General features: G+C 40.3%; 1 protein-coding gene across 5 annotated transcripts in view; it reads left to right on the plus strand.

Moving 5' to 3' along the window:
- The window catches only part of ints10 (integrator complex subunit 10), a 98,134-nt gene extending 79,074 nt beyond the window's left edge, over positions 1 to 19,060 (plus strand). The window contains exons 16-18 of one of the 5 annotated variants that reach the window (XM_068042971.1): positions 13,407 to 13,500; positions 15,929 to 16,000; positions 16,697 to 19,060. In XM_068042971.1, coding sequence (XP_067899072.1) covers positions 13,407 to 13,500; positions 15,929 to 16,000; positions 16,697 to 16,853 — 323 coding nt within the window. In that variant the 3' untranslated portion in view covers positions 16,854 to 19,060. The remainder of the gene's footprint in view (positions 1 to 13,406; positions 13,501 to 15,928; positions 16,001 to 16,696) is intronic. The other 4 variants (XM_068042976.1, XM_068042987.1, XM_068042993.1 and 1 more) reach the window with 4 other exon arrangements.
- The last annotated feature ends 1,717 nt before the right edge of the window (positions 19,061 to 20,777 follow it).

Genomic DNA, 20,777 nt, shown 5'->3' on the forward strand with positions numbered 1-20,777 from the left:
ATTGGTTGAAAAGCATTTTGGGGCTTATATTTGTTATTTCTGACTGTCGTGCAAGTGTCTATGACCTCTAGATTTAATATAAAATATCAAATGAAGTGCGTAAAAAAAAAAGTTAATGCCACATGTTTGTGTCCTTTTGTGTGATCTCTTGTGGTGTTTGTTTCTACTGCTTTATTAAGTCAAAATGTGAAATATGTTTAAGCAATTGGATATTGCACTATCCGACTGCAACATGTTCAAGTAATTCAGATTATTAGTGCAAAGTTTGAATAATTCAGCAAGTGATCTACACTCTGATATTGCAGAATTGAACACACCAAAGCAATTCTTTAAAGAGAGAATTTTGTATTTATCTTTTCAGATTTTTCTCACTTAAATTTCTTACAACATTTTAGTGCTAGACCAAGTGTTCAGAGGGTAGTTGATTGGGTTGCAGTGAGAAATATGTACTGTTGTACAGATATATTGAACTTCTGAGCATGATGTATAGAGGATACTGGATGGCAGGCTCCTGAATGAGCAGTTTATCCCGCGTATTGTTTCTATAAAATCGCCATCTGCCAGCTCAGCACTGACAATGGGGCCAAATCAATTTACTCCATTGTTAGCATTCAACCTCCTTCCTTCTATGGTTCACAATGGCATGCTTTGAGTAAGCACCAGATACTTGATAGTGTAGTTTTTGGAAGACTTTATTGGCCCCTCAACCTAGATCAGAACATGGCTTTCAGCTTCAAGTTTTGTCTTTTGAGCCCTCTGAATAACTGTTGAAAAACATACCCCTTGATATATTTTGCCTACATCAAAGGTATAGTCACAGATAAGACCTCATGACGTATCTATTCCTGAATCTTTTAAGACAGTTCATTGATATAAACATTCATAGATGTTTACTCCAAAGCTTCTTCCCTCAGACAAGATTTCCTGATCTAACTGTTTTTACTCTCTTTGAAGAACAGGCTTTATTAACAGTTACCTTTCTATACTGTTCTTAATGGATCCCTCAACCTTTGTATGTTACCCTTTATACTTTAATCATACCTGGCTGATGTCATTACTGACAATTATTTCTTTACACAAGCATTTTTTGTATATTACACTCGGACACTAAAAGCATAAGGAAAGCCAGGCTTTCTTCTCATGACACTTCAAAGCCATCCTGCTTATCTTGGAAAGTCTGTTGCCCCTTGAGTCTGCTCCACCATTCAATAAGATCATGGCTGATTTAATTGTGGCCATAACTACACTTTCCTGCCTGCCCCCTGTAATCCTTGACTCCTTTGTAGACTTAAAATCTGTCTAACCCAGCCTTGAATATATTCAAATGACCCAGCCTCCACTGTTCTCTGGGGTAGAGAATTCCAAAGACTAATGACCTTCAGAGAGAAGAAATTCCTCCTCATCTCTGTCTTAAAAGGGAGACCCCTAGTTCTAAATTCCCCCATGAGGGGAAACATCTTCTCAGCATCTACCCTGTCAAGCCCCCTCAGAATCTTGTCTAGAGAAAACAGAAATGCAGAGTATTTCTTAAATGGTGAGAGGTTGGGAAGTGTTGATGTCCAAAGGGACCTGGGTGTCCTTGTTCATGAGTAACTAAAAACTAGCATGCAGGTGCAGCAAGCAATTAGGAAGGCAAATGGTATGTTGACCTTCATTGCAAGGGTATTTGAGTACAGGAGTAGAGATGGCTTGCTGCAATTGTATAAAGCCTTGGTGAGACCACACCTGGAATATTGTGTACAGTTTTGGTCTCCTTATCTGAGGGATGATATGCTTGTCATGGAGGGAGTGCAACGGAGGTTCACCGGACTAAGCCCCGGGATGGCAGGATTGTCTTATGAGGAGAGGTGGAGCTTCTTTCCCGGCTCCCAGCTGTGATGGCGGAAGGGTGACCGAGGCCAGATTGGGGCCCTGAGCCTCGATGACCGCCTCATGGGCACGCGGGCCACCTTTCACGTCCCTTGCCAGCGCCTTCCAGGTGGGCACGTAGCTCACACAGTGGCCGCACCAGGACGAGTAGAACTGAAACAAAAACAAGAAATGCTGGATTCACTCAGCAGGTCTGGCAGCATCTGTGGAAAGAGAAGCAGAGTTAACGTTTCGGGTCAGTGACCCTTCTTCGGAACTGATGTTCTTGTCAGTGAATTCTCTGTCACGGGAGAGGTCATCGCAAATCCGGATGTTCTTGTCAGTGAATAGCGCTGTGGGATCCTTTATATCTGCCTAATGGGCAGATGGGGCCTTTGATTTAATCCAAAAGATGGTATTAATTTCCAAAAGTGCTGTGCTCCCTCAGTACCGCAGTATATTGGCCTAGATTTTGTGCTACTGAGATGCTACTGATGCTGATAACAGCTGACTCAATCCTGACTGCAGAGCCAATTTGGGATCTTCCTCTGTAACTGTTCAACATTGGCTATTTACCGATGGGAGTAGCTTTTCATCACATCCTGTGCAGCTTCCAAAATAATGACTTACTAATTTTCTAAAGGAAAAAACAGAAAGACTTGCATTTATGTAGCGCCTTTCATGACGTCAGGACATCCCAAAGTGCTTTGCAGCCAATGAAACAGCCATCAACCCACCTTCCTGCCAATGGGTTAGAGCAATAACTTCGTCAACTGAGGAGCAAAGGCACCCCACAGGAAGGAACAACGCCCAAGTCACTGACCCAAGGAGGGATTTTAGTCAGCGAGCACCAAACCTTATGCAGTGCTGCAGCAGAATGGCAACTCTGCAAGTTTAATCCAGGAAACAGGGCTCCAAGCAGAGTCATAAAGCAACAAACAGCTGGGCCAGGAAGTGATGCAATTTTTGCTCTAATCTGGACCGACCAAACGCAAAAATGTACTTACGGTCATGGAACTGTTTGCTGGGACACTTCATGGAAGGTTTCCAAGAGTTGGTTCAGTGACAAAAGCTCTTTATAAAAAGAAATTGCCTTGACGATGTAACACCCACCACGAGTTGTGATTGTGTTTACAACTCAAAGGCTTCACCGAGGTCCTTTTAAGAACGTAAGAAATAGGAGCAGGAATAGGCCATTCAGCCCCTCAAACCTGTTTCACCATTCAATAAGATCATGGGCCAATCTTCTTCAACTCCAATTTCCTGCCCGATCCCAATATTCCTTGATTCCTTTAGTGCCCAATAATCTAATGATCTCTGTCTTAAATCTACTCAACGACTGAGCATCCACAACTCTTTGGGATAGAGATTCACAACCCTCTGAGTGAAAAGACTTCTCCTCATCTCATTTTCAAATGGACAACCCCTTATACTGAGACTGTGACCCCCAGTTCTAGACTCTCCAGCCCAGGGGCAACATCCTCCCAGCATCTACCCTGTCAAACCATTTAAGAATTTTATAAGTTTCAATGAAATTACCTCTCATTCTTCTAAACTCCAGAGAATATAGGCCCATTCTACTCGATCTCTCTTCGCAGCCCAGCCCCTCTCATCCAGGAATTAATCTGGTGAACCTTTGTTCTGCCCTAAAACAAGTAATATGCTTCCTTAGGTAGGAAGACCAGAACTGTACACAGTACTCCAAGTGTGGTCTCACCGAAGCTTATTTAGAGTGAACCACATTGTGTAGGACGGACTGGGTAGAAGTGGCAGAGGCAGTTTCCCTACTGGACATCAACAACAGGGCCTTGTATTTATATTCTGCCTTAGCGTAGTAAAACATCCCAAGGTTCTTCACTGAGATGTAATGAGACAAAATTTGACACCGAGCCACATAAGGAGCTATTCGGACAGGCAACCAAAAGGTTGGTCAATGAGGTAGGTTTTAAGGAACATATTAAAGAAGGAGAAAGAGGTTTAGGGAGGGAATTCCAGAGCTTGGGGCCCTAGGCAGCTGAAGGCACGGCCGCCAATGGTGGACCAATTAAACCAAGAAGGTGCAAGGGGCTGGAATTGGAGGAGTGCAGAGATCTCAGAGGGTTGTCGGGCTTGGAGCAATAGGGAGGGGGGTGGTGAGGACATGGAGTGATTTGAACACAGTAGCGCAGTGGTTAGCACTGCAGCCTCACAGCTCCAGCATCCCGGGTTTGATTCTGGGTACTGCCTGTGTGGAGTTTGCAAGTTCTCCCTGTGACTGTGTGGGTTTCCGCCGGGTGCTCTGGTTTCCTCCCACAGCCAAAGACTTGCAGGTTGATAGGTAAATTGACCATTGTAAATTGCCCCTAGTGTAGGTAGATGATAGGAGAATTGTGGGGATGTGGTAGGGAATATGGGATTAATGTAGGATTAGTATAAATGGGTGGTTGATGGTCGTCACAGACTCGGTGGGCTGAAGGGCCTGTTTCAGTGCTGTATCTCTAAATAAAAATAAATGAATAAATAAATCGGGCCTGCATTCTCTAGAGTTTTGAAGAATGAGTGGTGATCTCATTGAAACTTAGAAAATTCTTACAGGACGTGACAGGGTAGATGTGGGTAGGATGATTTCTCTGGATGATGAGTCTAAAACCAGGGGTCACAGTCTCAGAATAAGGGGTAGGCCATTTAAGACTGAGATGAGGAGGAATTTCTTTACTCAGAGGGTTGTGGAAGCTCTATTCTTGAGCATGTTCAAGACAGAAGTCTAGAAACTAACTTCTGGAATATAATGACATCAAAGGGATATGGGGATAGTGGGGAAAAATGGTGTAGATCAGCCATGATCTGTTTGAATGGCAGAGCAGGCTCGATAGGCTGCACGACCTACTCCTGCTCCTATTTCCTGTGATCCTATGATAAACTCCAATGAGCATAGGGCCAACCTGCTCAACCTTTCCTCATAAGACAACTCCTTCATCTCAGGAATTGGCCTAGTAAACCTTCTCTGAACTGCTTCCAATGCAAGTATATCCCTCCTTATGTAAGGGGATTAAAACTGTATGCAATACTCTAGGTGTGGCCTCACCAATGCCCTGTAAGATTGTAGCAAGACTTCCCTACTTTCTATATTCTTATCTCCCTTGCAATAAATGCCAACATTGTATCTGCCGCCTTAATTACTTGCTGAACCTGCACGCTAACTTTTTGTGATTCATGTACAAGGACACCCAGATTCCTCTGTACCGCAGCATTCTGCAGTCTCTCTCCTTGTAAATAATCTCCTTTTCTATTCTTCCTTCCAAAGTGCAAAACTTCAAATTTTCCCACATTGTACTCCATTTGTCAAGTTTTTCCCTTCTCACTTAACCTATTTTTATCTCTTTGCAGCCACTCTATCCTCCTCACCACTTGCTTTCCTACCTACCTTTGTATAGTCTGCAAATTTGGCTACAGTACACTCGGTCCCTTTGTCCAGCATTGATCCCTGTGGCACTCCATTAGTTACAGCTTGCAACCTGAAAATGCCCCAGTTATCCCGATTCTCTGTTTCCTGTTAGCCAATCTTCTATCCATGCTAAAATATTGCCTCCAACACCATGAGCTCTTGTCTAGTAACCTTTTATGTGACACCTTATTGAATGCCTTTTGGAAATCCAAAACACGACATCTACTGGTTTCCCTTTATCCACCCTACTTGCTACACATTCTCAAAGAACTTTAATAAATTTGTCAAACATGATTTCCCTTTCATAAAGCCATGTTGACTCTGCCTGATTGCAGTATGATATTCTAAATGTCCTGCTACTACTTCCTTAATAATGGATTCCAGCAACTTCCCAATGACAGATGTTAGACTAACTGGCCTATAGTTTCCTGCGAAGATTACAACCAATACATCCACTATCTCTGCAGCCACTTTTTTTAAGACCCTAGAATGCAGGCCATCAGGTCCAGGGAACTTGTCATCCTTTAATCCCATTAGTTTTCCTAGTACATCTTCTCTAGTGATAGTAATTGTTTTGAGTTCCTTCCTCCCTTTTGCGTCTTGTTTTTCTGCTATTCTTGGGATGCTTTTTGTGTCTCCTACTGTGAAGTCAGCTACAAAATACTTGTTCAAAGTCTCTGCCATTTCCTTGTTTCCCATTATTAATTCCTCATCCTCTAAGGGACCAACGCTTACTTTAGCTACCTTAACTCTTAGTTCCCCAAGATGTCCAGGATATCTAACCGTTGTTGGTTCTTAACTAGTTTGGCAACTTTTGTTATTTGTTTCCATTCCTGTGATATGTAATTCTGGACCTTGTCTATCCAGCACTTACTTGGCATTCTTTGGCTTCTTTTTCCATGTACATCTGTATGCAGGGCCATGAAAGGTAAGGCAGCTGTTTCTGTTCTTGAAATGTGTCCAATGCAGTAATGTCTTGGATCTTCCCTATAAATGCTATTTCTTGTCCAATCATTCTTGATTTTTTTTTTTGCATACTGGATACTCCCCAATATTTCTGTCAACAAGCTCATCTCTGCTCTTCGTATTTTTTGTTTGTTCGTCAGCCTTTCTCATGTTTCAACATTCAGATCCACATAATATGTCGATAATCATTGTTTCGGAAACTCTTACATTTGTTTTTATCGAAATATCTTTGACCTGCTTAAACTTCCAAAAGCAGCAGAAGCAAGTCACATCATCCTTCTGATGTCTTCACAATACCCATCAAGGCATACGAACATTTTCATTCGTTCAATTGCATCCCCTCTACTTGTAATGTGCACTTCTAGGTATTTCCCAAATGACTTGGCCGCTGTCTTCTTTTGTGTTAATCTGTAATTGAAATTTTCTACTCTCCACATAAACCTTATCGGTTAGTCCCTAAAACTGCTTTAGGTGTTGCTATCAAGTAATGTCATCAGCAAATCTGAAATCTTACCATGTAAGTAGAATCCTCCAATATCATCTTTTAGTGCAAGATCCATTACTGTTTCCAATACTAGATTAAATAAAAGCAAGATACTGCGGATGCTGGAAATCTGAAATAAAAACAATGTGGTGGAAATACTCAACATGTCTGGCAGCATCTGTGGACAGAGAAACTGAGTTCTGATGAAAGGTCGCAGACCTGAAATGTTAACTAGATTAAATAAAGCAGGCTACAGCATGTGTCCCCAACTATTGATCTCGTCCATTCTGTTGGTTTCCTATCCATTCCAACATTGCTTAAGGACTTGTATTCGGTCTGATATTTCTCAGGAATATCAATGCCACATCCCTTCTGCTATGCACTGTTAAAGGCCTGCTTAAAATCTCTGAAGTTATTGTGACACTGGATGTCGTATTCTATACATTTTTCCGAAGTCTATCTTAACACAAACAGTTGATCTTTTGTACTTTGTCCTGGTCTGAAACCGGCTTGTCCTTCATGCACCACCACTTCTACGTACCTTTTATTTCTCATCTGTTGTGTCTGAGTAAATATTTTTATGGATATAGTCAGTAAATTGATTCCTCTGTAATACCTGCAATCTGCCCTGTCCCTTTTTTTTTTTAAGATTGACATTATCAACTTTCCCCGGCATCAGGTACTTGCTGTTCTTTACAGATTTTGTTAAACAGCCTTTGTGTCACTTTCACCCGCTTGCAACAAGCAACAACTCTGCAGTTATATTATTGATTCCAGGAGCCTTGTTCTTTTTCATACATACGAACATATGAATTAGGAGCAGGAGTAGGCCACTTGGCCCTTCGAGCCTGCTCCGCCATTCAATAAGTTCATGGCTGAACTGATTACTCCACATTTCCACCTACCCCGATAATCTTCCACCCCCTTGCTTATCATGAACTATAAATATCAGACTATCAATTGACCTCTTTAATAAATAAAAACATAAAATGCTGGAAATACTCAGCAGGTCAAGCAGCATCTGGTAAAAGAGAAACCGCTAACGTTCCAGGTTGATGACCTTGCATCAGAACTGAAAAAAGTTAGAGGTTTAACAGGTTTTAAGATAGTACTGGGAGGGAAAGGGGGAGGGGAGGAAAGAACAAAAGGAAAGTCTGTGATGAGGTTGTAGATAGGAGAGTTTACATGACAAAATGATAATGGTGAAAGGAGATGGTATTGAGACAAGTAAAGAAAGAAAAGATAGGTCTAGAGGAAGCGTAAATGGGGATAGCAGTTTCCTGGCTCTAACCATCTCCTTTTCACCATGGATGTCCAATCCCTCTACATCTCCATTCTCCTGAAGCCTGAGGACTCTCTGCTTCTTTCTTGAAGGGAGACCCAATCAGTCTCCATCCAGCACCACCCTCCTCCACCTGCCTGAACTTGTTCTCGCCTTGAACAGCTCCTTTGATTCCACTTACTTCCTCCAAATTAAGAATGTTGCTTTGGGAACCTATATGGGTCCTAGCTATGCCAACCTTTTCGTGACATGTGTAGAACATTCCAGTTTCTCTGTCCTTGTTTCATCTGTTCTGACGATGCTGCCTTTCTTACCAGTGCTTCCGATACTTCCTTTCTGCTCATTTGAGGATTCCCCTCCACTTGATTGACAGGCACCTTGACCATGTCCATCCCATTTTATGCAGTTCTACTCTCCCTTTCCCCTCCTACCCAGAACCACGATAAGGTTCCCTTGTCTTCACCTTCCACCCCACCAGCTTCCACATTCAACGGATCGACCTCTGCCATTTCTGCCATCTCCAGAGTGATGTCAGCGCCAAACATATTTTTCCCCTCCCCTCCCCTTTCAACATTTTGAAAGGACCGTTACCTCCTGGTCCACACCTCAATCACCCTATCCCTTTACCATGCAAGTGCAGGAGATGCCCTTTTACCTCCTCCCTTCCAACCATCTAGGGTCCCAAAAACTCCCTCCAGGTGAAATAGTGACTTGTACTTCTTTCAATATATTATATCATATTTGCTGCTCACAGTGTGGTGGTCTCTACATTGGAGCGACCAAACTCAAATTGGGTGACCACTTTGCAGAACACCTCCATTCATTCTGCAATGGGTGACACCAGGCTTCTGTCAGTTTAATTCCCTGTCCCACTTGCCCTTGGCCTCCTATACTGCTCCAATGAAGCTCAATGTAAGCTCGAGGAACAGCACCTCATCTTTCAATCAGGGACTTTACAACCTTCCGGACTCAACAATTTCAGATCATAATCATTGCCCCTGTTTTTGCAGACAGCAGCTGTTGGTAATGGTTCTGCTCATCTCATTTTTACCTCCTCTAGACCAGGGGTTCTCAACCTTTCTGCTTCTGCGGCCCCCCCTCCTGTGTTATAACAAAATTCCAAGGACCCCCTAAAACATATGTATTTTTTCTGTATGAAGATTAGTTATACAGTTAAATATATATTTAGTATTTTGGTTTTACATACTCTGTGAAACTTGTTGATGGTGCTGAGGAACAAATCTCAATTTTCGCACCGGCATTCAAACCTAACGCCACTTGGCTTCATTCCCCAATTAAACAGCAACTTATATTTATATAGCGCATTTAATCTAATAAAACGTCCCAAGGCACTTCACAGGTGTTAAAACAAAATATGACACTGAGCCGCATAAGGCGATATTAGGTCAACTGGCCAAACGAAAGCAGGGTAGAGAGGAGGACAGGTGTAGGGAGGGATTCCAGAGCTTGGGGCCTAGACAACTGAAGACATAACCACCAATGGTGGAGCGATTAAAATCAGGGATGCTCAAAAGGTTGGAATTAGATAAGTGCAGATATCTCGGAGGCTTGTGGGGCTGATAAGAGATAAGGATGGGAGAGGCCATGGAGGGATTTGAAAACAAGGATGAGAATTTTAAAAGCAAGTGTAGGTCAATGAGCTCAGGGGTGAAAGGTGAATGGGTCTTAGTGCGAGTTAGGACATGGGCAGTGGCGATTTGGATGACGTCGGTTTACAAAGGGTAGAATGTGGGAGTCCAGTCAGGAGTGTGTTGGAATAGTCAAGTCTAGAAATAACTAAGGGATGAATGAGGGTTTCAGCAGCAGGTGAGCTGAGGCAGGGGCAAAGTTAGGTGATATTATGGAAGTGGAAATAGGCAGTCTTAATGTTGCCGTGAATGTGTTGTCGGAAGCTCATGCGGTCAAATATGCAACCAAGGCTGTGAACAGTCTGTTTTAGTCTCAGATGCTCGTCAGGGAGTGGGATGGAATTGGTAGGTAGAGAATGGATTTTTTTCTTAAAAGTCTTCAATTGTGCAAATATACTGAAGTAACATTTTGTAATCTGGCTATAACTTCTACCAATTAAATATATTATTTCTCTCTTCTCCCCATCTCCCCACACCCAACCACCACTATCCCCTCGTCCATAATCGAGTTCCTCCTCACACCTGACTGTCACCATGAAGCAGAGTCCTTCACCTTTCTCTGCCATGGCTGATTGGGAAATAAACTTGCCATTTAGATAGCACTTTTCACAATCACTGGACGTCTCAAATCGCTTTACGGCTAGTGAAGTACTTTTTAAGTATAGTCAGTGTTGTAATGTAGGAAATGCAGCAGCCAATTTGCGCACAGCAAACCCCCACAAACAGCAATGTGATGATGACCAGATAATCTGTTTTGAGATGTTGATTGAAAGATAAGTATTGGCCAGGTCACTGGGATAACTTGCCTGCTGTTCTTCAAAATAGTGCCATGGGATCTTTTACATCCACCTGAGCAGGCAGATGGGGCCTCAGTTTGGCGTCTCATCTGAAAGATTGGTCACGTGACAGTCTCTGCCTGGTTGAACACATGTTGAGATATAAATGTCTTTTCTTGTAGTCTAGATGTTTAAAAACACTTCACAGAATGAATTACTTTCAAAATGCAGTAACCTTATTTAGGTAGGCAAACCCACTCGGACAATTGAAGATGTTTCTTCTGTGTAGTAAGCAGTTAATTTATGGATACAAGTTAGATTTTGTTTCTACGCATTCTCTGGTTATTTTTGGTGGATCCCCAGGGGCCTGCAAACAACTCCCACCCATTGAGAACCCCTACACCATTACCCCTGCACTATCATCCCTTTTGTCATTTACTCTCTCCTGCCTTCCACCTTATCACAGGCCTTCCCTTTTGTTCTTTCCTCCCCTCCCTTCTTTCTCTGCCTCTGTGCTTGCTTAAAACCTGTTGTGTCTTTAACTTTTTCCAGTTCAAACAAAAGATTATGGACCTGAAACTCTCTTTTTCTCTCTCCACAGATGCTGCCTGACCTACTGAGTATTTTCAGAATTTTCTGTTTTTATTTCAGATTTCCAGCATCCAAAGTATTTTGCCTTTGTAATAGAGCTCTTTTATTTAATCTTCCAGGAAACCCAGCATCAACTCCCCTCCATTTGTACAGGATAGTTTCTCTAGAACTGATTCATCCATCATGCAATGTAGATTGTATAGATCTTCAAAATATTCTTTCCATATCCTGTTCATTCTCAATTTTCTGATCGTTTTGGATTTTCACTGTGGCCATTTTAAGTTTGTAAGAGTCACTTTGGTCTCTTGATTTCTGATGCAGCCCCTGTGTTTTGATTCTTTTCACATAATGTTCTGCTACTTTGCACTGGTCATTTATGCAGTTGTTCTTGTTGCTCTTGGCTTTTATTTCTCTGGTTAACCTGTTGTATTCATTTAAGGTTCTGCTTTAATGCTTGTCTCAAGCTTTCTTGGTTTTTCACTCAACTCTAGGGTTTCTTATGTTATCTATTTATGTTTCTAGGTGTTGTTTTTGAGACCCAATACAACTTCTGTATTTACTGATACGTCATCAAAAATTGAATATTAAGCCTCTTCTACAAACATTTCTTGAGTTATTGCAGGTACAATGTTTCTCGTTGCAACATTTTTGTGCTTGTTTGAAGTCAGATTCTTCCAGTTTCACTGAAAGCCTAGCATCCAGTTTCAAAAGGTCTTTGATAAGATACCACACAGGTAGCTCTTGATGAAGCTTAGGCATGTGGAATTAGGGGGCAAATAGCTGAATGGACAGCAAATTAGCTAAAAATAGAAAGCAGAGAGTAAGGGTAAAGGGTTGTTGTTTAGATTGGAGGAAGGTAAAAAGCAGTGTTCCACAAGGATCATTGCTGGGACCAATGTTATTCATAATTCACATTAATGATTGTGCCTTAGCAATGATTAACTATTAAAATTTGCAGATGGCACAAAACTGGAAGGATATGACATCAGAAAATGTGCAGACTGAGCAGTTAAGTGGCAAATGTGAGGTGATGCACTTTGGTAGGGCAAACCAACAGCAGCTACATCTTTAGAAAATAAATAACTTAATGGAATAGAGGAGCAAGAGAGGATCTAGAAATACAGGTGAAGAAATCATTAAAAGCAGCATTGCAGGTCAGCAAAACAATTAAAAATGCTAATGAAGCACAGAGATTTATTTTTAGGGGAATCGAATTCAAAAGTAGTGGAGGTGTTAAACTTGTATAGGATCCTGGTCAGGTTGAACTTCAAGTACTGTGCACAGTTCTGGTCTTTTTTTTTTGTTCATGGGATGTGAGCATTACTGGCAAGCCCATCCCTCATTCACCTTGAGAAGGTGGTGGTGAGCTGCCTTCTTGAATTGCTGCAGTCCGTATGGTGTAGTACACCCACATTGCTGTTGGGGAGGGAGTTCCAGGATTTTGACCCAGCAACAGTGAAGGAATGGTGATGTAGTTCTCAAGTCAGATGAGGTGACTTCATAAATCCAATAGGGAAATGAGTAAAAAATTATTTATGAAGAATGGCTAGAATGTGAAACTCGCTTCCGCAGTGGTTGAGGCAAATAGCTTGGATATTTTCAAAAGGAAACTCGGCGAGTAGATGAGAGAAAAGGGAATAGAAAAATACGCTGTAAGGCTGAGATGAGGTATAAATGAAATGGGAGGAGAGTCGTGTGGAGCATAAGCACCAGTAGGGCTGAATGGCCTTTTTCTGTGCTGTATATTCTATGTACTTCGTTTTAACCTCAAGTGTTGTAGAAGACGTGATATTCTTGCAAATTACCCAGATGACAACCCATTGAATTACAAATGTGCTCCCAGATAAGTGGTAGAATAATAAAGGCCTGCTCAGGTCAGGGAATAAAAACCCGACCCGAACCCGACAGTACCACATCGGACCCGTGCCCGACCCAGCCCGAGTCCCTCTATTTTTTTCCTGAGCCCAAGCCCGACTACTGGAATGTTCCCTTTACCTACCTTGTGACTCCGAATCTGCAGGAAGCTGCAGCATGAGCGAGATGACGTCATAGAGACACCCACTCGCTCACTGCGCAGACTCAGACTTTCCCTCCTTGGACTCCCAGCTGAGGTAGATTTTTTTTACTTTTAACACTTACCAGCAGAGCAAAATGCAATACTTACTTTGTGTGTCCGACCCGGACCGGGCCCGACCCGAGCCCGAAAGTCGGACCTGGAAGAGCGACCCGACCCGAACCCGACGCATGTCATTGGGTCCTGTCGGGTTCGGGTCGGGTAGCAGGCCTTTATAGAATAATACATTCTGCATATCTTGTGAATTCATTACAAATGAACTAATAGAGTGCTGTACTGAAATGGCAGTCTTGGCCTTAATCACATCTGTCGACATTGACATGTTGGAAGAATTTGCTTATCTCAGAACTACAGAAGGTGGTAAAATTCATCTAGAGCTCTTGCCAAATCAAGGTCTTCTAATAAAGTGAGTACTAAGCTTGTAAGACTGTTACTGGTGCACACTGCCTGAAATGTTGGAATTTCATTGTTTGTTTGAGAAACTGATGTTGCTGCTTGCTTTGTTACCATATGTGACGAGCAATATATGTTGTTAAGGGAAAAAGATGCTGGAAGGGGTTAAACCTGTGAGAAGATGGATTAGTTTCAAGGGGTTAAACCTGTGAGAAAGTTGATTAGTTTCAGCTATCTTGGAAGATTAGTGAATAATTAACATTTCTTTAAACATTTGTTAGGTTTTTGTGGTTTTGAACGTCCTTGGAACAAGTTAGATTTTAAAGTTTTTTTCTTAACATCAGTCAAATGGTTAAATTTGTTTTTCTCAATTTAGTAATGGTTTTGAAATCTCTCTGGATGGTTTTTGAGTTTATACAGTGATTATCTTTCCTGTTCGGATCTGGAAAATCCCAGGTTTTGTTCTGATAGAGGTGCTATAGTTGGCCTCAATGTACCTGGGGTAGGGAAGGGACAGTTGACCAAGGTTGCCACTTCTGAACTTCCAGAACTGCTACTGGAAGTGCACATGTGTATATCAGATGAGTGCAGGATTAGATTTGGCTGTGGTACTCCTGTGGATGCATAGCCAGCTGATGGTGTCAATACTCACACGGGAATGAAAAGTGTTTTGGCAAGGTACTGGAGAGCTGTTAGTGCTCCTGTACCTGAGTTTCAGTAAGGCATCAGTGCCTTGAAAATAGGAGCGTGTAACAGGTAGCAAAAAAGAAAAATGTTGTCCTTTCCCCAGTCCTTGACTTAGTATCTGAGCCAGTGGGACAATGATGAGAAACAAACATTTGGATACTGAGGTACAACTCAGTACCATGGACATGTTATCTTCTGTAGAAGATAATTTGTCATATTAAAATCCGGTTTCTGTTGTAGCCAGTTGTGCTAAACTGTTCCCTTTTTACATTTCGGAAGTTCAGGTAGATAGCCTGAATAAACCGAACAGTTATGGTTTTTGAGAAACTGGATTAATGTACATTTTTAATACACATGTTGATGTATTTAAAATTTTTATAATTAAAGCACGGCACATGGTCGTGGAGCTGTGATTGGATAAATTGGAAATTGTTTCCCCTACTGCTTTATGGAAAGATTTGAAACTTGTATGGAACAGATTAAAGTCTAAGGAATATTTTTAGGGCTGTTATACAAAACTTATATGTAAAATGAGATGTACAGTTTTCTTTATCCACTTTTCACGAACTGACTCCTAGTCTAAATGTTGCAATTTCCTCCAAAACAATTGGTATCTTCTGAATATTTGAATAAGCCTGGGGAAAGAATCGTTAAAAGGAATTCGAGTAGATATCTCCAGTGTGGAACTAGAACTGATATTACTGGTATATGTAGTCTATGACAAATCCTGGATATTGTATTGACGTGTATTCAATCCACACTGAAACTTCAGTGTCTCCTGTTGGGGTAAAATGTTAATTTATCAAAATCACACTGAAGTTCATCCAGTTTTTTTGCTTTCTTAAAAAAAAAAGTGCAGCCGATATGTGAGTTAATTTGGCATAAAAAAGCTTTTTAGGGATTCATGTGGGGTTGGGGATGTGTAGGTTTCGTAGTGCTGTGTACTTGAATTTGATGCTCTTACAACCTGCCATTGTCTATTGTAGGAGCAAACTTGAGCTTTTCTCCCCCATTGTTAAATTAATTTTGGCAGTCTACAGAAGTTATGAAACATTCATCAAAAATTCTGAAAAATTGTTTGGACAGAGAAGTAGTTCCACTTTGACCATTCTGTGTAATCTGTTATCACATCTTTTTAGTTTGTTTTTTCAAAAGCAGTTATACATAGTGCAATCTTTGAGAAAATGAGCTGTGAAGTCATGAACTCCATCAAGCTTCCTTCAGTTATGTTTCTGCACTGGTGAAATCTTTTATGAGCTGTAATAAATGTAATAACAAAAAAATCAGCAGTTGGGCAAATGAAGCAAGAATTGCCAATAGAAGAGAATTGGTGGAAGTTTGAGATGTGACGTCATCTGTCTTTTCTGTCACAGGAGGTGCATGGCCTAGTGAAGCAGTAGGGAAAAAATAGGAATTTTTGACCTTATTCATAAACAGATGTGATGATGAAATCCTGCACACAGTTTCTTTGCTGTAAAAACACTGGTCCCTAATCTCACTGCATCAGTCTTTTTTAACTAGTGGTTCAGAAAGTGTGCATATGTCTTGTGTTTTATCGTGTAGCATGTTTTAAACTAATGAAAAACCTATCTAGCTTGTGCATGTAGTATCAAATTATGAATTTGAAAGTTATTATGTACTCTGTTCAGTTCCTTCCAGTTATCTTTTTCCTGTTGGTAACAGGGACAAAATTTGTGCAAATAGGTGAATATGTGTGAGTGTTGAATGTACTGTTGATGTTTACTGTTTTCAAGGAATTCTAGCCCTCCACTGGGGGTACTTCCGCAGGAGTTCAAACTGCAGCCCAGCAGTCAGACAGCTGACAGGTACCGCACGACCTGTTCGTCATGTGCTGTGTTTGTCACCATGTTAATCCATGGGTTTTTTAAATTTTTTAAAATGTCTTTTTTTTTCCTATTTTTCATTTACACAATCCATGATTTAAGCATCATGCCATACAGTGATCATTTTAGTATATAGTACTTTACAAAATGCAAACTTTACCGTGAGACTGTTTCAGTACTTTTTTTGAAGGGATTTCTTTGACTATATTTATTACGAAATTATGAAATGAATGTAGCAAGGGAGCATTTATCACAGTAACAACTACATGTTATGCATTCCAATGAATTTGCACCGTTGCTAAGTCAACCCACTGCAGATTTGTGTGCTTTAGTTAGAACGTATGATTAGTCATGTATCTTTGTTCTTCTAAATGTCCTTAAGTACTCATCAATTAACTTTTAAATAATATTTTAATCACAAACTTGGGCATTTGTCAAGACAGAACTGAAGACAAATTAATTCTGATCTAATCAATTAATTTAAAACATTATTTCAAATACTAATGTCATTTCTATGTATACATTATATATTTACATGTTATCAATCTTCAGTGAGTTAAGTTTTAATAGCGTGAAATTTTCTTATGGTGGGGTATAGCAATAGGATGAAAAGTTATCTACAGTTGACAACAGGAATGTAGCCAGTTGGATAATTTGCTTATTTCATTTGTGTTGCAGACATCACACTGTAACCCGAGGTATTACGAAGGGAGTGAAAGAAGATTTCCGGTTAGCCATGGAGCGACAGGTTTCTCGCTGTGGGGAAAATCTAATGGTAGTGTTGCATAGATTTTGCATTAATGAGAAGATCATATTGCTTCAGACTTTGATGTGACAGACATCGCCAAGTCTTTCCTTTTTAGAACATATGGATGGTTCGATCAGTCTGCTGAAGTGCACTGTTCCTATCTTGTGCATGGTAAAATTTGTTACTGGATTTATCTAAACAGAACTCAAGACAGTTTTGAAAGGATATATTCTAACGCCACTTAAAAATCACTAATCTATTGATTCCTTAAGTAATCCATTTTTGATGAATGTTTGCATTCATTAAGGCCAGAGATCCCAGTGCTAAAGGACTGGAATATTTTTTGTTTAATTTTCTGTCGTTGAATGTCAGCTTCAAACATTCTGAGCAGGCCTACCATAGCTAGCTGTAGTGAAAAACTCCTTGTACCCTTGGCCCATCAATGTGCTTTAGCTCTAGCTCCAGTCTTAGAAGCACACCTCTGGTTGCACCAGTCTGCATTTCTCTGTTTGCTACAGCAGATTCTTGTGGGAATCTGAGACTGCTGAAATTTTCATGGTCATTTTGATGATTTGGATCTTGTACCAATCAGAAACTGAGCTGACTTGGGTCTCTCACAGCCATCAGAAATAGACTTTCTTCCCATTACTGGCTGGAAGGTCTGGATAAAGGGACAGCGCTGTAACTCTCTGTCCTCCCAGCCAGATAATACAGTGATAATATTGCCAACAAGAAATACACACACTCTCATTTTTAATTTGAAAAACACAAGAATAAGATTCAGCTCCTCTTAGCTTAAACAGGTCCACGTTTTAATGGTGGATCATTTACAATTCCAGAATCTCTCAATTTCCAGACTATAGTATCTGCTGCCTGTTGAGTTCAATTAATTAACATTTTCCAGACAGCATATCTCATACTACATTATTTCTGTCCCATAGAGATTAATAAACTATGCTAAAACTTATATGTAAAATGAATGACTTTTCTTTAAAAGCATTTTGATTCTTTGTTTTTCTCCCAGCATTAAACATTTTTATTTAGCAAATACAATGCAACATTAATTCCTTCCAGTAGTAGAACTAGCTCTTGCAAAATTTATCTACCATGATTGGGAGAAATAGATTTCTGGAGGACAAATAAGATTTGAAAAATCATCAATCTATGCTATAATAAACATTTTATCGTATTTTAGAAGTTGGAGAAGTTTTTAAATTTTCTTTTACAATTTAACACAGCAGCCTGTCTGAGATTGTGTGTATAAAACATTTGATTTGGAATTAACAGCTCAGATTGAAGACCAGTGTTACATTTCTGCATTTACTTGGACTGATTTTTCAAAGTGATAGTTCTGTTAAATATCAAAATGAATTATTTAGGCTGTTTTACCATTTTTATTTTCAACTAGGTAGTTAAATTGTGAAAAACATAAAAGTTAATACATTTTATAATTTGCCACCATTAAACACCTGCTCCACCTGATAATCAATACTAATTGTTCAACTGTAAGGCTTCAAAGGCTAACTATGGTGTAAGTGGTTGTTTTTAGCTGTTTATGGCAGTAGATTGTGAGAACCCTCACAGCAAGTCCAGGCACAGATCTTTACTGAACTGTCTCTGGATAGGCCCAGAGCTGTAGTAGGGAACAACTAATGACAGGTACTTGTTGGACCAAGATGCAGCCCTCTTCAGAGTAACTACATGCTGTAACTTCTCCAGCCATGTTCCCAAAATTGAAACAAGAGTACGACCAGTTTTGATGAACCATTCCCCGAGCTTTTTAGGAACAACTTATCCTTTCAAGTGAAAGTACCCAGGATTTGTCATAGTGAGGAAGAAAGATGATCTTAACTGAAGATGATCTTGACGAACTGAAGATGATCTTGACGAAAAGGAAAGATTCTACTCTGGAATGTCAGAATGGGCCCAAAGCTTGAAACACATGGACTTAAGTGCTCACCTGTGGTTTAAGCCTCTGGCATAACCTATTATTCCCAGATACATGTCCAGTTCAATTTAATTGAGAATGTAATACATTCTGTTTAATGGCCTTGAGCAAGCCAAAGCTGGATGCCCATGGTTATAGTAAAACAATGGTTCATCATGGTATGCATTTAAGATACAGAAGGAGGTTTATTTTAGAAAGTCATAAGCCAAGTATCGAGTGTGGAACAATGTAACAGTGCATTGTTAGTGGAATGTAATGTAGTGTTCCTAATCTACATAAAATATGTAATTTTTTTTTTTACAGAATTCATGTACAAGTTTACAGAACTGTTGTAAATTAACATGAAATTGTTTATGAAAAAAATGATCTTTCCCAAAAAATGCATTTTGTCTTTATTGAGATATGCTACATTTGCGCTTAAGCCACACCATGCAGCACATTTACTAATGCTATTTGTTGTTTCATATATCTTTTGTCATTTCATCTGATGTTTAAATATATTTTCTTGAATGTGTGAAAGAACAAATTAGGTTAGGTTTCCTGCACACAATACTAGTTACAAGGTATAATTGGTCAAACTATCGCTGCCATTGTTACTTGTCCATAAGCAACATTAACACACTTAGTAAACACTATATAGAGGTCTCTGTAGAAAAAGTGCCACCTATTGCTTATTTTTCAGCTGAGGAATAACTCCTAATCCACATACTTATGTGCCTTCTTGGACATGTTCTGTGCAGGAATACAAGTTATATGTTTTCAAATTGCTTTAAGTCCTCACATTTGATTCACCTTTTTCTAATTGTGATTAGATATTGGTCTCCTCTGGGTTATGACTGTCCATCTCAAAATTATTACACACTTTTTCATCCAGATTCTTCCTCACAAACTTTCTGTTGTCTTCATTCTGCACAATAAGCTCTGCCTGTACTCATTTTCAAATGCAAGCTGGCCCATGTCTCTTCAACATTCTATATCCCAGATTTTTTTCATTCCCCACAATCCAGCTGGAAGTCATAAGCCTCCACATACATGTTCTGTAAATCACACAGTCCACTTGCTTCCAAGCATGGTTCTTAATACTATTTCATCATCATGTTGGAGTGCTTTAGGAAACTGCAGTTTCAGTTTTGTGAAGGATGTGGCTTCTAGTAAATGGATAGTCCTTTAGTGTGATTTAGAGACTGTTAAATTGTTTCCTTTTCTTCTCCGGTTCAGTTAATCCATCATTTCCTTTTGAAACAAGTATAATCTCAATCAGGTATTTTCTGTTTGTTGGTGAACAAGCCTTGTACTTGAGACCAGTGAATAACTGTACTACATTCATACAAAACAGGGCACCTGCGAGCAGATTTTACATATTTGCACTTCTGAAAGTGAGTATTACAGATTTTTGGAAATGAGGGTCGTGTAGCCACTGCAGGATTTCCTGTCCATTTACCACAGTTAAATATCCCATAGGAAAATTCTGCTATTGGTACAAAGCCTCACTAAATGTGAGTGAGAGTTAGAGATAGCCCATAACACTTCTCTATCAATTCTAAAACCACTCTGCATCTAGCAAGGCTCCAAGCTGGGAAGGGAGTCTTGCAAAATGATCCCACAATATACTGGGTCAAATGCAGTTGCTATATCATTGAGACTAATTGTCCCGTCAGGGCAGACTTGTGCCCTAGTGCTATGACATTGATACAGCTTGAAACATCAATATTAAGTCCTGCATTTATTATAGTTTTACAGGCGAAAACTATCATAGAAGTCAGGAAAACTTTGTTTTTATTATACTGCATGTTTCACAGTGTCAACCTTGGTTCAGTGGTAGCAATGGCCCTGTGTTAGAAGCTCATGGACCCGAACTCCATTCCAGAGACTTAGCACATAATCTAAGCTGACACTTCAGTGCATTACTGAGTGAATGCTGTGCTGCTGGAGGGGCCGTGTTTCGGATGAAACACTGAATTGGACCCTGTCTGCCTTCACAGGAGGATGTAAAAGATCCTAAGGCACTATTTGAAGAAAAGTTCTCTTGGGGTCATGGCCAACATTGATCCCTGAGGTAAGAG

The sequence above is a fragment of the Heterodontus francisci genome, chromosome 1 (assembly GCF_036365525.1).
Source record: "Heterodontus francisci isolate sHetFra1 chromosome 1, sHetFra1.hap1, whole genome shotgun sequence".
In the NCBI taxonomy this organism is placed as follows: Eukaryota; Metazoa; Chordata; class Chondrichthyes; order Heterodontiformes; family Heterodontidae; genus Heterodontus; species Heterodontus francisci.